At 37.5% G+C, this 18,660-nt stretch overlaps 1 protein-coding gene and 1 non-coding gene across 6 annotated transcripts in view; one reads left to right on the top strand and one right to left on the bottom strand.

Annotated features, from left to right (window-relative positions):
* Positions 1–3,800: 3,800 nt before the first annotated feature.
* On the top strand, positions 3,801–3,882 carry Trnas-gcu (transfer RNA serine (anticodon GCU)). Its single transcript has one exon. It is a non-coding gene; the product is annotated as a tRNA-Ser (tRNA).
* Positions 3,883–4,866: 984 nt separating this feature from the next.
* The window catches only part of LOC144634547 (uncharacterized), a 34,388-nt gene continuing 20,594 nt past the window's right edge, over positions 4,867–18,660 (bottom strand). The window contains exons 6-18 of one of the 5 annotated variants that reach the window (XM_078493537.1): positions 14,504–14,603; positions 12,901–13,047; positions 11,889–11,965; positions 11,551–11,603; positions 10,971–11,109; positions 10,306–10,413; positions 9,836–9,931; positions 9,271–9,428; positions 8,740–8,802; positions 8,435–8,557; positions 8,009–8,185; positions 6,756–7,673; positions 4,867–6,149 (exon numbers count right to left, since the gene is read on the bottom strand). In XM_078493537.1, the coding sequence (XP_078349663.1) occupies positions 6,032–6,149; positions 6,756–7,673; positions 8,009–8,185; positions 8,435–8,557; positions 8,740–8,802; positions 9,271–9,428; positions 9,836–9,931; positions 10,306–10,413; positions 10,971–11,109; positions 11,551–11,603; positions 11,889–11,965; positions 12,901–13,047; positions 14,504–14,603 (2,277 nt within the window). In that variant the 3' untranslated portion in view covers positions 4,867–6,031. The remainder of the gene's footprint in view (positions 6,150–6,755; positions 7,674–8,008; positions 8,186–8,434; positions 8,558–8,739; positions 8,803–9,270; positions 9,429–9,835; positions 9,932–10,305; positions 10,414–10,970; positions 11,110–11,550; positions 11,604–11,888; positions 11,966–12,900; positions 13,048–14,503; positions 14,604–18,660) is intronic. The other 4 variants (XM_078493538.1, XM_078493539.1, XM_078493541.1 and 1 more) reach the window with 4 other exon arrangements.

The following is an 18,660-nucleotide window of genomic DNA, read 5'->3' on the forward strand; positions in this document are numbered from 1 at the left end:
TGTCCCTTTAATCAAAATAAACCTTTTCATATTTATGCCTTTTAACTGTTGTAAACAACAGTAATGAACATGTTTACTCGGCCTCTAGCGTGCATTGAATGCATGATATTTTTTTCCAACCGCAAGGGTAAATTGAACTTAATCTTTTCAGTAAACGGAAATCAGAACTATCTTACGAACTTCCTAATTTAACACGTCTTTAAGTTATAAGAGAATTGAAAGACACCGACGATTTTGCGTCGGTGTATCAATAAAGGATGGCCGAGACACTTTCCCGTCCAGTTTTCTCATAATACACGAAAACGATCCCAACGCGTACGCTGTGGACGTGATACGTTGCAGATAAATTTCAACTGCGTAGTAGGTTAAGAGTGCTATCTAAAAATACTTCTAGAGGACGTGATGTGTTTTAAGAGTTTGTTAAAGTGTTATTCTGGAACATATCAAGTTGCCCAAGCCAAATGTTTATCGACTAGAAAGGGAACCACAAATTGCCCTCGCGAGGAAAAGTGGGATCAGCTAGCTTAATAAATATGACTATTTTTGGAAAATTGACCTCTTCTTGATCAGATATGATGATAAACTAAATCTCATTCTTTTTTTTATTAAGGCAGTATATATTTTAATGTTATTAAACTAGACTTTACACAGCAATGCTAAGGAATGCAAGGGTTAAGCTAAACGAACTGCGATGTCATTGCCCTGATATGATGAAAAAAAATGTTTGCGGTTATGCTGTATTTTAGAGAAAATAGAAATACGAATAAAAATGTACAGCTATCACTTAACTTCAAAAGATTGCCAACTAAGACATACCAATGTTACCGAACTTATTTTTTTTTATATTTATTGTGGTAAGACAGTGCGCAGTCAGTGTGCGCCATGATGGAGGCTAACTGGAAGGGGCAAATTTTACTTCACGTATCATAGATTGAGATATCAACATGGTATAGCTGAGATTATTTTAGATCTACACAAGAATATTACTTGCGACAATTGCAAATTCCTATTGCAGGCGATATCGAAGAGAAAAGAAAAAAAAAAACAACGACAACAAAGGAAAACAGACGAAGAGATTACCGCACAAAAAAGCAACGTTAACCAAAGAACGCCGGAATGCCGACGAATGGAATGAGCTATTTTGAACAACAACAAAATTGGAAATATTTTTGTTACGGATATTTTAAATTGAATTTGAGCAATAAGACCACATTTGAAACCCCCAAATCCGACCCTGATATTACGTGCACATAAAGTTGGTAAGTTTGTTTACATTTCAGTTTGTTTACACATCCCGCGCCGGCCGCCATTATTAAAATTTGCACAGTTTTTCTGTTGCCGTGAGTAAACGACCGCTGACAGTAAACGAGAATTTCTATGAAAAGTTACACTGAGTTGGGACTAATTTTCAGAACGTTTTTTTTTTTTAATAGTTTAATTAAGTATTGTTCTTTTTCTCTGGAAAAAAAAAACAAATATATATATTTATTCTGTAGCCTATTTTTACCGGACATCCGTTCTTAAGTAAACTGTTCCGAATTTTATTAGACGTGTGTATCATGGGTTTAATCAACTTTTGGGAGGGAAATTTTCGCACTTCTTCGAGATGCATATGCCTGTACGTAAAGACAAAGTCATAACAACTTTAAGATTATCTCTTTCACTCCCAAGAGTACCCTATAATTCAAAATGTAAAATAAGCCCAAATTTAACTATGAAGTTAAACACTGAAAAAAACAAACATCACTACATGCAATCAGTCTGCAGTTAACTTTAATGTAAATGGTCTCAAAATAATGGTCGCACACACTAAGGTTGTCAGCAAACAGTACAATACCAAAGTTAACTGCTCAAGGTACTTAGTGAATGGTCACACATTGCGGCTTCATCAGTTTGCATAAAAGTTAAAGCCAAAGAAAGACTTGCGGCAACAAGATTTGCCTAACTCGACGGCTGAAGGAAAAAACGCCCACATATGCGAGAATCGCATTTCATTTTTGCCAGGCATAACGGATCGCATATTTTGCACACAATACGAATAAAGCCATTTTGTTCGGAACAGGCAAAGCATTCTTTCGTTAAAAGGTCGTCCTCGCCGACTGATATCTTAAGTAAATTATTATGCTATAAGTCTTGACTTTTTGCTAAAGAGATTAACATAAATGCCGCTTCCAGACATTGCTATGTTAGTTATGTACTTGAAGACCATTGTTATCATGGACATATAATTATCATGTCAGGGTTCACACTAATGTGAATCGAATATATAGATAATTTTTAAAGCCGATTACGCGGCCCAGAAGAAAGCAGTTGTTTGTTACGGTTTAATATAATTAGTTAATAAACATATTGAGTTATCCCAAGTGATTCATTTGGCATTAACCCTTTCGTCTTCTTCTTATTCCGCCCAAACGTGACACAAAGTGGCATTTAAGTATTTGCACATGAAACAAAATTGTTCGTTCCTCTTGTGCGGACGGCATAAAAGGAATGTTTGCATTCACTTTTTTTCAAGAATGACAAGAATATCATAACAATAGGTGTATTTTCTGCCATACCACTTAATCAAAAGAAGCCTGCCTAACTAAAAAAAGTGTGAATCAGTAGAAAGACCACAGGAAAATCAAGAGCGTCCTGAAGGGGACCACCCATTCCCAGCCATTGCCCCCCCCCAGCCATTGTCAATCCCAGTCCCACAGTGATTCCCAGTGCGTGGATCTGGTCTCAGCGCAGTCGTGGGATGTCTAGAATGTATCCACTCCCTGATTTTTCCCTCGTGCCCGGGCGGGGTCCTCCCAAAAAATTATGGTAATTTAAGTCGTAGAGATCGATCGTTCAGTCCGACGGGCCGCCATCTTGGTTTACAAACGCGAGCGAAAACTGGGGAGAGTGCAAAAATCCCAACGTGGGTGGCGGGGCGGAACCATCGATCTCTACGACCACGGAAAAATAGGGGACTGTGAACAGTCTAGTAGAAAGACCACAGGAATGCCGAGCCTCCTGCTAGCCTGCCACTCCGCTCCCACTTTGTGAGGTCCTTTTGCTGACTCTCCGTCCGCGGCCTCGCCCCGCGCCCCCACCCCCCGCGCCGGGCCCCGCCCCCCCCGCCCCCGGCCCGCTCCCCCCAGTGCCCCGAGGACCCCCACCGCCGCCAAGCTTGGCTCAAGGGGCCCTTACCCCTGGGGGGGCCCCCCACAGGGAGCCGGTGGGGAGCGCGCGCCCCCGGCCAAGCCCCGGACCCAAGAGCCGGGCGTCACCCTTCAGGACCCTAATCAAGACTTGTATTTAAACTTTGTGCAAAGAAGCAGATTATTATTATTTTGGACTCGAAAAGAAACTGACAAAACTCAGTATGTTAGGAATTTGCTCTTTATATGACAGCAAATTAAGGGAACAACTGATTTTTATAATTTGAATAAAAAAATATGTTTTTAAATAAAATTTAGGTATCATTATTAATTTTATTAAACGTTTTCGCGCTTCACCACAGCACTTGTTAATCTCGGGTATGCTCTTTTCACTGACTGATGAAACAAAAGAGTTACTTGTAGCGTCAAGCCGGAGTCTCAAGAGGAGATTGTTTGTGATCAAATGTTAATCGAAAAACAACTAAAAGGTAAAGCAAATGTATAGGAAGCAACTATGGCTGAACTAAAGAAAGGGAGTGAGTTCACTTTTGATTAAACTCACAAAAGACAAAAGCAAGTCAACACAAATATTGCACCCACCTGCTTGCGACTTCGTTTTATCAGTGCGTGAATATTAATTAAAAATCTGTTCATTTAAACTTTTTGTACACCGACGAGGTGGCCGAGTGGTTAAGGCGTTGAACTGCTAATCCAATGTGCTCTGCACGCGTGGGTTCGAATCCCATCCTCGTCGATACATACACAATTTTTAATCAAAGAAACTTTTTTTAAGGTGTAAACCTTTCAAATATTTTGAATATATAATTCGTTTAATTGTTTTGTTCGCAATGGAAGCTTTGTGATTTAAAGTTATTGCCTTCTATTTTATTAACAATCCCGAAGGAGGCCGGTTAAACTTGTTTTCCTGAAAAAAAAAAAAAAGCAATTGTTAATAATGAAGATGAAGGTAAAAGTTTCGGATACAGTAAAGTTCTTTTTAAAATATCGCTACAAAATTAAAAGTTTTACAACGCACAAAACGTAGTTCGAATAGCGCATAAGAGATCAAAAGTCTGGTACCGAGTCTTTCTTATGTCGGTGGGTCGGCGGATGGGTAGGTGGGTCGGTCGGTCATAGTGGTCACGAATAGAAGACAGTTGATTCTTTCTTGCCAAGGGAAAAGCCCTTGGAACGAGGTTGGTCTGTTGGTTAATGGCTCCTTGACTTGCTTGCCTGCTATCCCACTCGCTCACTCGTTCGCTATTTTGTTCGTTTGTTCATTTGGGTCGTGCGGCGTTCGTCCGCCCGTCCGTCTGTTTAATCGCGAACGTCCGTCTGTTTAATCAGCCATTAGGAAGCTTAAGCAAACTACAACGGCAACGAGAACGAGAACGTTACAAAACAAAAGGTTTGATGAGCGGAATAATAACTCTGCACGTATGTTTTAAATCTTGGTACATTTCTTGGCCGTTCTCTGTAAAACAACGTGAGATGACCAAATTCTGCGTATTTTGGAGAACGTGAACGGCGACGGCCAAATTTACGTATTTCTATTTGGAGTTGGGTGTTTTCTTAACACATTCAGCTGGAGCTAGTCCTTAACCAATACATACATTGAATACATCTGGATATCCGCGATATTCTCGAGTAAAATATAAATTATATTTTTGTCAAGGCGTTGCCCTCGGCGTCGCCTTTGTCATTGCTTAAGCTCCCTAACTATTCCAGTAGCACTCTGACGGCGATTTATAAGTAATGTCTGTAACGATGACAGTGTCTGAACATAATTTTTTTAAAGGAAATAACGTTCAACACGAACACCCTTAAAGAATGGTCAAACACCGAAATTGTCATGATAAGATTTTTATTGATATTTTCAGCAATTAACAAAACAAATGCGACGAATTGTACCTTAAATGTAGTTTACACGGTGAATGTTGATAACATTTGGCGTTTAAATATACTTTTGAAATAATTCTTGTTTTATGAACTTTTTGATATACCTTTTATATTTTTTTTAACGAGAATTTCAGCTTTTCGGCCGATATTTTGTATAACGTAAATGTTTCCAGTACATGTACACAGTTGAATTCGTCAAAATAAATAGCGAAAACACATTGTCAATGTGTTTTTGTGCATCAGTGTTGTTTTGGCGTGAAGGAAAAGAAGCTACGTCACGGAACTGTAAGCGCTTCTTATTCTATATACAAACTAGTCTGAATTTCGACTTAAACCTAAAACAAATGGTTTTGAAATAAAGCCATCTAATAAGTACGATGTTAAAGTAATTAAAACGGGTTACATCACGAAACTTGGATGACTGTCTTCAGCTGCTAAAAAAAACGTGCTGCTTGGATAATGCTAGAACATCACTTGTTTTTTGTTAAGAATCACCAGTTATAACGTGACAGAGCCCCTTTCAATTCAAATTTATTGTAAAATTAAGTTCGTAAATGAAAAATTGGCTAATCGTTTCCGTGTAAGTAAGGTTGCTAGGTACGACTGTCCTAACTCCAGAAGTGAAGATGTCTGATGGCTCCTAAGGTTCCGCGCTAAACTTTTAGCTGCAACACGAATTGGGCTGTTTGAAGTATTGCTACTCCCATGGTTGGGATTCTAGCCAGTGACAGGCTAGTCTCAGCATTTAGTCCGTGCTTCTTAACATGAGTGTTAGAAGTCCCTTGTCTTAGACAGACACAACACGATAACATCGGCTGCACTGGAAAAAGAGTATGTGGGAGCCGGCAACCTCCTAATCTCAAATCCACTGACATGCCAGTTCTTCCATCACCGTGCCTCCACCGAGTGACTTAGACCATCTGAAGCGAAGACGTCAACGTAACATAGGCATTGACTGCAGTGGTAAAATGACAAGCACAAGAAAAGATATTTCGTCTTTGCCATTAAACCGTGGAGATCTTTTCACCAACTTCTGCCCTTGTTGGCTTTGGAGATTTCTTAGTAGAGCAATGCGCGTTTGTGGTAGTTTCTGCGGGGAATGATGGACTTGATTGACCATTTCTGTCAAGAAAAATAAAAGTACAAAAGTTAGCCCCATAAAATAGCATACATCATATATGTTAAGTGGGGTTCTTCCTTCCCTTCGGTAAAGTCCGATCGTGTATAACTTGTATACAGAGGAAATTGGAAAATCAGTATATTTAACAATTGCCTTGCGAAATCGCGAGGAATATCGCCTGATAGGCCTTAGGCCGAGTTGTCTAAAATCAGACGATATTCCGAACGCCAAGTGAGCAGGATAATTGTTTTATTATTCAACAAATTGAACTATGGTTGTGCAGCGCTTTGCGAAAGTCTGACGAATCCTGGCGTGTATCTCAGGATATTTGTTACGTACGGAGGATAGATAACAAGGACTTTCGGCCCTAATTGGGTTTCGTAGCAATTTGCCGAATAATAAGTACATGTATAGAAAAATAGATTTGTTCCTGTCATACAGAAGGCAGCTGGCACGTTGAAAATCAAAGCTCACAACGCACATGACACTTGCCCACACCAAATGGACTTCGAAAGCGGACACTAAGTCACGGTTTCAGCTGTACAAACAAACGCTAACTTTTTTATTAAGTAACCATGATACACGTTTACTTCTTTAAAGATACTTACTTTTTCTTGGAGGAAAAGAACTGTTTCACCACATCTTTAAACTTGCGCTTATTTTTAACGCTGACTTCGTCAACATTATCGTCTCTTTCAACAGAAACCTCGTCGGGAGTGTTTTCCATTTCAGCGGATACCCAGTCACCCCAACTTCTTCTATTTAACTGAGAAAGTTTTCTTTTAGGTTCACTTGTGCCAGAAACGTTTGTGAGCGAGAAACTAAGCTTGTCCCTTTTCTCCTTTGAAGTTTTACGTGTCCTGCTATTGAGCGTGTTAGAAGGTGAGCTTCCAGGCGTTTCAGAAACTCCAGAATCTGCCAGACTTTCTTGAGAAATACGCGACAAACTCTTCTTGCTCCCAGATAAGGGCGAAGACTCTCCGGAAAATACACTAGAGGTCCTCGAACAAACTGAATGTCGCGCGTTGTCAGACGGTCTCCTCCTTGCTAACAGTGATTGATGCCTAGGTATCCAAACGTCTGAAGGATTCTCAAGTGATTTATTCTTTTCTTTTGTCAAACTAGGATCCGACAACACCTTGTCTTTTATTTTGTTCTCGTGCTCTTTTAATTGTAAATTAGAGAGATATCCCAACGAAACTGGACGAGGTCTTGTAGGAGATGTAACAGCATTTTTCCTAACACATTTTCTGGATGGAGTACATGGTGGCGTTGAGCCCTTTGTAGAATCTTTATCGTCCAGCTTGACATTTCCATTTTCATCTTCAGTATTCTCTTGTCCTAGTACAGAAGTACTTTGCTCAATACAATTCTGATGGTCACTGTTTTCATTTTCTTTTGAAGGGGTGTCCAATTCACCTAGGCTCTCCCTCTTGAACGGTTCCTCAGTCGACCGCCGCCATTTTTTGGACCTCCGTTGCCAGTTCCTTATCAAACTGTCAGCAGCCATTCGAAAAACGTTTTGTCTGTGACACAGAAAATGAAACAAACATTACTACATGTCGATATTATACTTGCAAAAGCCGGGTTTATAGGTTGTCGCAGTTGCTAAGGCTGCCATCTCTATTTAACTAATTTTACTGATAAAAAGCAGGTACATAATAAACAAAGATATCGATAATTTCTGTCTATTATAGACCATATTTTCAGACATGATTTCTGTTCACCGCCATAAAGGTTATCCTGATTTCCGCGGTTTTTCTTTTTTATGTTTCAGCTCCCACTAGGTTAAGGGCCACCGTGTCTCTTTCATTTTAGGGAAACTGTCAAAAGAATGCTAAAAAATTTCATCCAGACTTACCCTGAGTTCTTGTTGTCTTTTAGATCCTCACTATCTTCTTCTTCAATTACAGCAAACTCCTCATGGGCGTCTCGTTCATAGAATGTTTCCATGTCTCCGGTACTGACAGGCCGAGATCTCCTTCCGTCCGAGGTCCTCTCGTCAAATCCATTAGCGCGATGTAGTGTGGGAGACCCACTGATTAAAATAAAAAAGGAATAATAATTAAGCTATAAAATGAGCCATTCAGGTCATGTTGTTGTTGTTTGTGTGTTTCTGTGGTGTTATACAAAACATCGTAAGCATTGCTGGTGATTAATAATAAACAGTTGCTATGCTGCCTTGGCGGGCAAGTGTAAAAACATGACGCGCGTCACTTTCAATCATAAACCTGAAGGGATAGAGTTTATCTTAGTGTAAACCACAGAGGAAAATCGTTTATCTTACTTCTCTTCTGAAATAACAGCTTGAGACGTGATACGCTCAGGTGATCCATCCTGCGAGCAAGTGTTTCCTGGTCCACCAGACTCCATCGACAGGGTTGATACGCTGCTGGTTCCCATAGATGCTCTGTGAAAATAACAAAAATGTTATCAACCTGTTTTGACATATGTTACAATCTCTATCGGAGCTGCAGCCTCAAACCTCAGTCCACCACATGGGAGGGACTAGCAGTTTTCAAATCAAGAGAAAATGTTAAGTGACAAATTGTTGTTTAGGTTATATTGCTTGTAGTCAAATAAGTTACGCACCTATCGTTGTCCTGTGAATTTTGTCTGTTCTTTTGAAGCTCTTTTCCCTTCTTCCTCAAGGACCTGTGAATACGTATTTGTATTTATCTAATTAATTTTGTACATTAGGTCTGAAAATCCCTGATTGGAGAGACTTAATAAAGTGTTTTTTTACTTACTTACTTACTTTACTTTACTATATTAGCTAATGAGTTAGATCAAGTGACAATATTAGCTAATGAACTGTCCTGTACGTAGATTATATACAATATAGTCCGTAATTACTTGCTTGAGTACTTAGATCGAAAAGTTGAGTGACAAAAAAACGTCAAAGATGAAGCAAACATATAGATAAATAATGAACTTAATTTTAAAAAAAAGTTAATTTTGGGAGATGAGTGCCGAGAAAAAAATAACTAGATCAATAACAGGACATTGTCTTAATTTGGCACATTTAAATTGACATTAAGAAAAAATTATGGCTATCTGTATGGGGAACTGTGATCATAACAGCGTACATATAACTCCCTTTACCAAAACAAATCAACTTACTTTCTTTTAAAGCTCCGTCGAATCTGAGAGTTGTTGGCAAGCTTGCAAGAGTTTTGAATGGAATCGTTTAGAATGTTAATCATCTGTTTCATAGTTTCCAAGGCGTTCTCGATATGGAAACTGTCAGGATGTCCTGCATCGGTGTACTTTGAAAGTTGCTGTTAAAACGAAGGAAACAGAACATGAAAACAATTATTTATTACACTTTTAAGTCCGTATATTTAGGATAATGAAATTTGTCAAGAATAATGTAACTTGAAACTGCGGACTTCTCGTAACGGTTCGTCCCGGATATAAGAACCAAGAACACAAGTATTGTGATGATGTGACACAATATAGAAAACAGTTTAGTATTACCCCGACAGATCAGAATAAAAACTGAACCTCAGATGGACAGACCTACAGACTATTTTATAGCTTTTCGCTTACAAGGACTTCAGGTCCCAGTTAATTCAGTATGGGGGTCGTGCTAACAAATTTCTTCAGATATGAATTCAAGACTAAACATATTGACGAAACTAGAGCTTGAAATATGGAAATTAGTTATTTGCTTGACTTTACTTACCCTAAGAAGAAGAACATATCGCGGAAGTCTTTGAATTGGAGTAAGAAGAAATGCAGGTAAATCTAGTCCTTCACATTCTGACTTTGATGAACAATTCTAAAATGTAACAAGAAAAATTAATAACTTAGTAACAGCAAAATTATCAAAAAAAGAAAAGGATAACTCTTCCAAAAACACCACATCACTTGAACATATTTGTAATATTTCTGACCACATCTGGTTTAAGAGTACAAGAATGACTTTCATTAAACACATCAGTGTTAGCTCAGAATATCTCGAGCATAGATAAAAACACTCGATGTCGGTGTAGAACTTTTTGAAAGATGCATTAGTCAAAAACTAAGTAACTTTTAACAGCAAGATAAAATCAGTTTTAATCTCGTCCATCGGCAAAAAAGTCAAGGATTTCTTTGCTTCTGCAAATTAAAAGAAAAGGGGTTATATGTGTTTTATGCCTTTTACTGACTTACCTGTAAAAATTTCCTAAATTTTTGGGATCCTCTTGAACTCTTGTTTATTACGCCAATCGCCTTGGGAAAGTTGTTCACGTAATTGGAATAAATTCGTAAAACATCAATCTGCGAATAAGAAAATGGAATCAGTAACAAGGAACACATGAAATAAAGTTACAAATTGCAGTGAAGAAACAATTGCGCTCAAGACCAATATCAGAACTTTTCTTTAAACCTCTGTTAAGGTTTACTCGTAAAAGATTATTAGCAGAGTTTGCTTCTGCAAAAAAGTTTTCAAGAATAACATACTGTATGTTATTTGTCTCCTGAAGACTTACTTTAGTATGATTAGGATAAAGATCAGTACTATTGTTCTATTTTCTCTATTTTTCAGTGTGTATCAGCGAATACACAAGAGAGAACTATCAACAGAAAATTAATATTCAGTCAAGGTCAAGGCTATGGAAACCAACCTTTTATTTATATAAAAAAATTTAAGAGACTTCATAGCCTTTTCCACCAAAAGGGCTGGTGATAATGACTGCTAGCTAAAGTGAGCCAAACTTAGTAAGGAGTGGGACATTTTAAGCTTTATATTCAACTGACAACGTCACTAAGGAAAACGCTTTTTAGATATAAAGAGAGTTAAGTACATTTTATATGGGTAAATGGTTGTGACTTACGTGATAAGAGCCGCTAAGCTTAGTGAATATATCTCCAACGATGCCTTGTAACTTCCAGTTTTGAAGCCTTTCTTCTAAGTCCTTCATAAAATGAGTGTGACTTGTAAGGATGTGTACCAGCTCTCCTGGAAATAGAATGCTAGAAGAAGAGAAATTACAAAGCATTAATTTGAGGCCCACATGCAATCAAAATTGAATTTGTTTTTGCTAAATCAATGCACTGTTAAGCAGGTGACGCAAATAAAGAGAGTAATCAGTTAAAGAATATTTGTCTTGCAGTACTGGAACCCCAATTACTGTACTTCTCATTACAGATATAAAAGAACAAAATAATGATCATAGTAATACACAGACTTTTTGTACTTCCTGCATTCAGAAAATTGTAGAAATTGTAAAAAAGCTGGCAAAGCATGAAATAAAAATTAAAACTTTAGAGCAAATAAGTAGAAGGCGGCCAAAGTAAACTACCAACAACAGGTTAATAACATGATATTTGAGCATGTATGATATGATTTCAAGTATATAAGACAGTCGTTATTGATATTGTTTTAAAATACATGTACTAAGACATTGCGCTTACTCTATGTCTTTTGAAGGAATTAAATTGCTCTCTCTCATTGGTTCCTCGAATACCTAAAAACAGAATTGTACAGGAATAAGAAAAATGTACCATCTAACGAAGGCTTTTTAAACTCTTTTAAATGATAAGTAACCATTAAAAACTTTATCGTTACATAGAATGGAGTGTCCTAAGTCTAAATTAAAACTCTACGTACTTTTAGTTTAAATGAGTTTGTTTTCCAGTTTCTATACAAAGTGTCAATATAGATTTTCGAAAACAGCAAATTTCAATTATCATACACGCGTTCGCCGCAAATAAACGTTTACAACCCCTTGAGGTAGTCGTACAAATCTCACCTCTTTAAGAGTTCTTAGGCAGGAAAGATATTTCTTTTCTGTTTCCAAGATCTCCTTGGCAACCTGATATCTCTTTTCTGCATCGAGAGAAAAAACACAGACAAGTTGGCTTTTCGGCATTACGAAACACAGACAAAGTGGCTTTTTGTGATCAGAAAACACAGACAAATTGTAATATTGTTTATATATCTTTATCTTTACGCTGACAAATACATAAGTAACAAAGAGAACAAAATTGGAAACAGTTTACCAAAAGGTTTCAGTGCATGTAACCAACGTAAACTGTCCTTGCTAAAAACATACGGAAATGTTTAACTATATAGGATAAAAATATTTTTTTTCGCAAAATTGTTCCCTACTGAGGTCTGTTCAGTTCAATGTTTAGATCTCAGTCACTTTTCTTTGTAAACAAATTTGGTTAAAATACGCGTCTTGGTGGTGTAAACGGGAAAAAACTCCACAGTCACTAAGGTAAATGTAATAAACACAGTTGCTAACAAATTTTAATGACATAAGTTATAGACATGCAGACGAATGGATGTTCAAATATCGATGAACGCAAAAATATCGATGAACGTAATATCGATGAACGCAAAAAAATCGTAAAATTGGGAAAAAGCTCGTTGAATTGTTAAGTTTTTCTTTACTGATATAATAGCTTGCTTTTATTTATCAGTTTATGTCATGCTCAGTTCTGCTTTTTTCCAATTATCGAAAGGATTCATTTATTTTTTTACTGCGTTGCTCTACGCAACTAATATCCAATTAGTTGTTTACGACGTTAAGTCTCCTATTTTGTCGTTATCCTGCCCTGACGTTTGCCGGCTGGAAGTAGTAAAATGTAATTTTCGTTTCGTTTGGGTGTTCCTATAGAAATCAATTTCCACCCATCATCAATCATGCAATCAACGTAAGCTATTAAACTCACGCGGGGGCTGTGTGCAGCACGGCTTTCTCATGATCACGGCATCTTAGCAAATCACAGAAAGTACAATTCATGATGGATACATACCGTCTTTCTTGGTTCGCATACTTGGGGCCTGGAAGGTAAAAGTGTTTCTTCTTTCTCTCGTTCTTGGAGGTTGGTCGACGAATGCAGGAAGGACAAGGTTTGCTAGCATTTCATGCTTAGCTTTGGCTTGTATACTGAGCTGATTATCTGTGAAAGTGGACAACATAGATTGACCTTTGTATTTATAGGTGACACTTACGATCATGCGCAGTAAGGCGGGTAAGCAACTAATAAGTAAAACTGCGCATGAGTCTGCTGTGTGTTTGTTCCTTTGGCCAAGAGAGTTAAAGATGCGTGTCTTGTTTCCAGGTCAAATCTCTTAATTCCACTAATCGTATTTTATAGCTAATTTATTTAAATAATATAAATCCATCTTTTAGAAGAAGTGACAATTTCTTTATATAAAGACTGAGGCTTAAACTTCACATCACCTCGTTAAAACAATTTAATATATATATATATTGACTATTCATATATTATCACTCTTTACTTAATTTAAAACTTTGAATTTAACAAAGTCCAAATATTGTTTTAAGATTTGTGATTACGCTTTTACTAATTTCATGTGTTTTACTTTGTATGATTTGTCCTCAGGATGTGATGGAAATCCCATCTGCTAAGCTTCGTGGGAATGAAACTGTGGGACTTTGTCTAAACTATAATCCCCAAATGTAGCAATGACTCGATCCAAAAATACTAATAAATCCCTAATTAAATTAGATACAATGTGCGTACAACAGCACTCGCATTATAAATATACATTACAAAAACAAGAAAGCACGCGAATTCTGCGGTGAAAAACTCCCTCCATTTAACCTTTCGTGAGACTCACCGCGAGAATGCGTTTGTGGTCATAAAATATTTATTACAACACCCTGTAAATTGTTGGTGCCTTATTGAATAAATGTCGGCCCATAGCCTTCTCTGGCAAAAATGTTGCTCAAAAGAAATGTAAAGTCCCAAAACGCACGCAATTCTAAAAGGCTGCGGTGTTTTTCTTCAAAGGCCCTTTTACGAGAGGATTTATAAAATAGTCACACAGGGCTTTGTGATAAGCCGCTAAATGACGTGTTCGAGTCATGCAACACGTCGTGCGGATACAAAATATAGTTAACATTCCTTTTGCGTTATTTTTAAGGTAGAGACTTTTCGCGTCTTTTTAGTAATATTGTTCATGTTTTTATCAATTATCATTTCTGTTTTCTTCTGGCATCTTAAGAGAAGGAAGATTAATAAAGAAGAGCTAAAAGACATTGGCATAGCACTCTGCTTTAAATGATTTGTGTCGTTCCTTTGTTCTACTGAAGAGGTCATTTTGTTGACTGGAGCTCAGTTCAAAGAGAGGCCAAACTGTTAAAAATGATTATCATTCGAGAGAGTGGAAACACTCAAACTTAGGTATATTTATGAAAAAAAGGTTTCTCGTTGTAACCGCAAAACTAGATTACTTAGAATTGAAGGAAATAAAAACAAACTTATCCAACCTCTTGTTTAGCTTATTCGTGACCGAAAGGGGGTGTGTGTACTGATCTTGAAAAAACCAAGATCTTCTGCTGACTGTACGTAACAAAGAATACAACATTATGAAAGAGCCTCGACTCACCTATACCGGCGGCCCTTGAATTTTTTCTCCTTATCCCCACAGGATATGCGAGGTGAGATTGCGAGTTTCGCCGTCTTGCTATGACTGTGAGGGCTGGTGCCTGGAAGATAATAATAGTGATGTCACAAAACGATTTAGTATTTCGTGTAACGGAAGTATGATGTGTCGCCGCGCCCTTACCTCAAAACAACATTGGATGTAAGAAACGGATGTTAAAGTTAAAATTAAGTGTTTAACGTTTAACTGGACCACCCAGATGATTGAATGGTCCGACAAGTGTTGAGATAAGCAACTATATTGCTTAGCATATTTCCACAATTAGGTAATGATTTCGAGTCGCTGTATGGAGCGATACGTACATTGGTCTACATTCAAAGAACCGTTTACGGGAAACGTTACAATACCAACTATAAGACTAAGGATGTGTTGAATAGTCACCTAGAGTAAAGTATCGCAAAAATGCTTAAAAACCGAACTTTCAATTGGTTAAAAAGTTGCTTAGTTCTTTACGAAGCAATCAAGCGGAATTTGTGATATTGTATAATTAACTAGTAACTGTATCACTTAAATTATTATTTTCATCTAGCAGAAAATTATTGCAAAGTTCTACGGTAGTTCTGGAATGAGAAAAATTTTGAAAGGCGACTGAGGTTTTTGAGTGAAAAAGAAAGAAAACCTTTGTATCGACTTTGTAGAAGAACCAAAAAACTGCGTGACGCCAAGATTTAAATTCTACTTTGACGCCGTCGAGTCTGCATATAAATTTGGTCCTTAAAGTCATAGCCACAGGAATAATATCGAATTCCGGTTCGAAAAAAGCTCAGTTTAAAAATGGACCGGTTTTCGTCGCAAATCGCAATATAACTCACATAGATCGAAATCCGAGAGTGCAACTTGTTTGAGTTGCTGACAGTTGAGCTAGCTGGAACTTTGTGTTTAAAGAGTAAAGGTCGCGTGCAGCAATTTACATGTAAGTTTTTTGGTCCGTTAACATCCAAAAACACCTGTTGCCATGCACACGCTAAAAATCTTTACAAAAATGCAATACGGATACAGCTTTAATACGATAACGAATAAATTTTCTGAGTAACATACCATTTCTAAGTAAAGCGAGGAATCGTCCTTCGATATTCCCAGCATAGCTATTCCGTTCACAAGGCCGCAGCCAAGCCGATTGTTTGATCTACACACGGCAAGAAAGAGTGCTAAATCCCTTGTTGACTGTTGTAATCATTTGATTCTAAGCTGTTTGTCGGTCTAGAGGCCGACAGGATATCGAGCCAGTTTCAGCGGCCGAACAACAGGAAGAACGCGGCTGAAATACTTTAACGCAGAGTGGACTTCGTTATCTTCATCTCAACCAAAAATATTTTTCTGACCACAGTGTTTGCAAGTTCGATAAATTCTATTTGACATCTCGGTACGCGGTATAAACACACAGCATGACGTATTTTATGATCACGTGACCAGAACAACTTGTCAACGGTGACGGGCTCTACGCACTGTCTACGTACTTATTCAATGGCTTGATGGCAACCTGCAAAAATTATTTGTGAACTGCAGCACATGGAAACGTTTTGTATTGATTTGAACCTTACTTTTTCACTCTCTTGTGTCATGAGTTTGAGAAAGAAAAAAACAAACAATAAAAAATACTGAAAATTAACAGCCGTTTTATAATGGTCAAGAGATAAGAGTCTCAGCATGCAGCAGATAAATCCGACGCCGGTCGCTTGCAGAGATTGTTCAGTCTGCTAATAAAATAATCTTTTAACTTTCCAAATTCAATTGTTCGGCAATAAATGCTAATTGCGTCTACTAAAATACTCACGGAATACGCCGGGAATACGAGGACATTTCTTTCAGTACCGCGTTTAAGCAATACTGTAACAATATCAACACCACCTCGAAGTTTTTTTTTAAGTTTTGATATTCGGCTTGCACCAAAAGCATAAAATTAATTAAATTAAATTAAAGTAAAAAATAAAAACTGCGAAGAAAAGAAATCACACGGCCGGGAAGAGCTCTTTAAAATTTGATAAAAAAAATGTGCATAATCAAAAGTGCTCGTGTACATAATGAGCCAAGTGGCTTTTTTCTAAATGACACTGGCTCCCATATCTCGCCGTGCCGGTATGGCAAGATACACAAATGTACCGCTATAGGAAGGTTGTGAATTGGTGAGCTATGTTTGGAATTCTACTAATTTAATTTAAGAACCCCATTTTAGCAGCATCGATGTTATTTTTTTTTACTATACAAAGCGAATATCAACTTTGAGGTGGTCTGTTATTATGGTGCTTTGCTTAAAGAAATATAGAATTCGAATAGCTTTTATTTTGACATTTCAGTAAAGAAAGAAAAGAAAGAAAAACAGTGCAGTACAGGTAGAATTATTTATATCCCATTGCCCTTGCAAGTTGGCTAAAAACCTAAAGTGACTTGTACGAAAACAGCAAATACACATTATAAATATGGAAACTCATTTTTAAAATTCCTAACTTCAGTCTTTCAGTCGTACCGTAACGTTGCATTATTATCTTATTTGCACTTAATTGGCCGTTATATTTCCCGCAATGTCGTGGATACAACACATTTGTAAGATAGTGTCAACTAGAAATAAGTAATAAACCTACACTTTTTGTTACGTAAAGGCGAATAAGGAATATCATTTCATGAACACGTATCATTTTGAGTACGTGCTAATAGATCAATTGACACTCAATTCTCACCCAATCAGACACTGGGCTAGCTCGATACACACCATCGATTTTATAACTTCTGCTTCAAAAAGAATACTGGAATATTCGCCCTCGACATATGAGTTCCTTGACAACGTGTTTTAAAACGGTAACGAAACCTTATCATCGAGAAATATTCAAACGAAGTAAACTTCATTCAGCTGACAGACACAAACTGCATAGACTGTTTTCTGGTCATGCAGAACTCGCATTTTTGTGGTTCAACTTCAAGACCGCTTTTAAAACTAACATTATACATTATTTTTCTTCGCTCTGCTGAACAAACTGTCAGACGTTTTATCTGTCCTCTTTGTAACTGACAACAACGCAGAGCTGATAATCAAGCAGTTTGTTTGTCTCCACAAAATGTGATTACCCTCGGTTACCACAAATTGCGGCACTTCACGTACTTTTCTTTGTTTGCTATCTTGAAAAACCCGTTGGGTATTTTGACTGAGTGATTACTGCTACAACATTTAATATAGCGACAGGATGCGTTTACAAGCTAAGATGCAGCTGTTACTGCGGGGTTTTAACTGCAATTAAAAGCGAAGCACATCATTATACATGTGCCTCGGAAAATTGATTGTTCGATGGAATCTGTTCTATTTTGCAAAAGCATGAACGACGCGCGAGCTTTGTCTTAACGCTTTGAAAATTTATGGTCCCATGGGCCACTTTTAACCAAAATACGTGACTGCATGATAAATGAATTAAGTTGGTGAACTCAGTAAAGACAAAGCGATCGAATACAATTTCGCTTAAATAACATGAAAAAGGCTTCCTCCTGTAAAATTAAGTGACTGCTTAATTCCAGGTATATAAATATAAAAACGTGATACGCCGTGGCGCTAAAATGTAATTTCTTACTTCCTATCCAACTTTCTCTGTGACATCAAAGTTGATTGTTTTACACGTTAGCTTTGTTCTCACTCACAAAAAGAAAGCAAATCTATATAAAGAATTGCGAAAGAACCTTTGACACGAACATTTCAATCTAAGCATAACATTCAAAACATTCAATAAAAGTTATGAAATATAATCCGACTTGAAAGGTAACTATGGCAAGATACAATCAAACGACAGAAGCGTCCGCCACGATTTACTTTGTAAGTGCCTGCCCAGTTCTCGGTTTCTTTGTAAAAGACGTTGAGAAACCCTAGAAAGAAATTTCCGCAGTCTTTAACAGCGCACATTTGCAGTCAGGTTGTAATGTAATGAGACCGGCTCTGAGTTGTAACGTTATTAACTGGAGAACGAGTCTCTCGAATTTTTAAACTCAGTTTCACGATCTACAAAGCAGGTGTTTCAGTGCGGGTTAGTCAAAAATTTCTGCGCACGCTGAAGTGCTTAGCAAGGCGTTATATTTCTTATTTCTACGACACAATTCAAAAAGAACACTGGACAAATCACTAA

The sequence above is a fragment of the Oculina patagonica genome, chromosome 13 (genome assembly GCF_052425735.1).
Source record: "Oculina patagonica isolate OP01 chromosome 13, crgOcupat, whole genome shotgun sequence".
Taxonomy (NCBI): Eukaryota; Metazoa; Cnidaria; class Anthozoa; order Scleractinia; family Oculinidae; genus Oculina; species Oculina patagonica.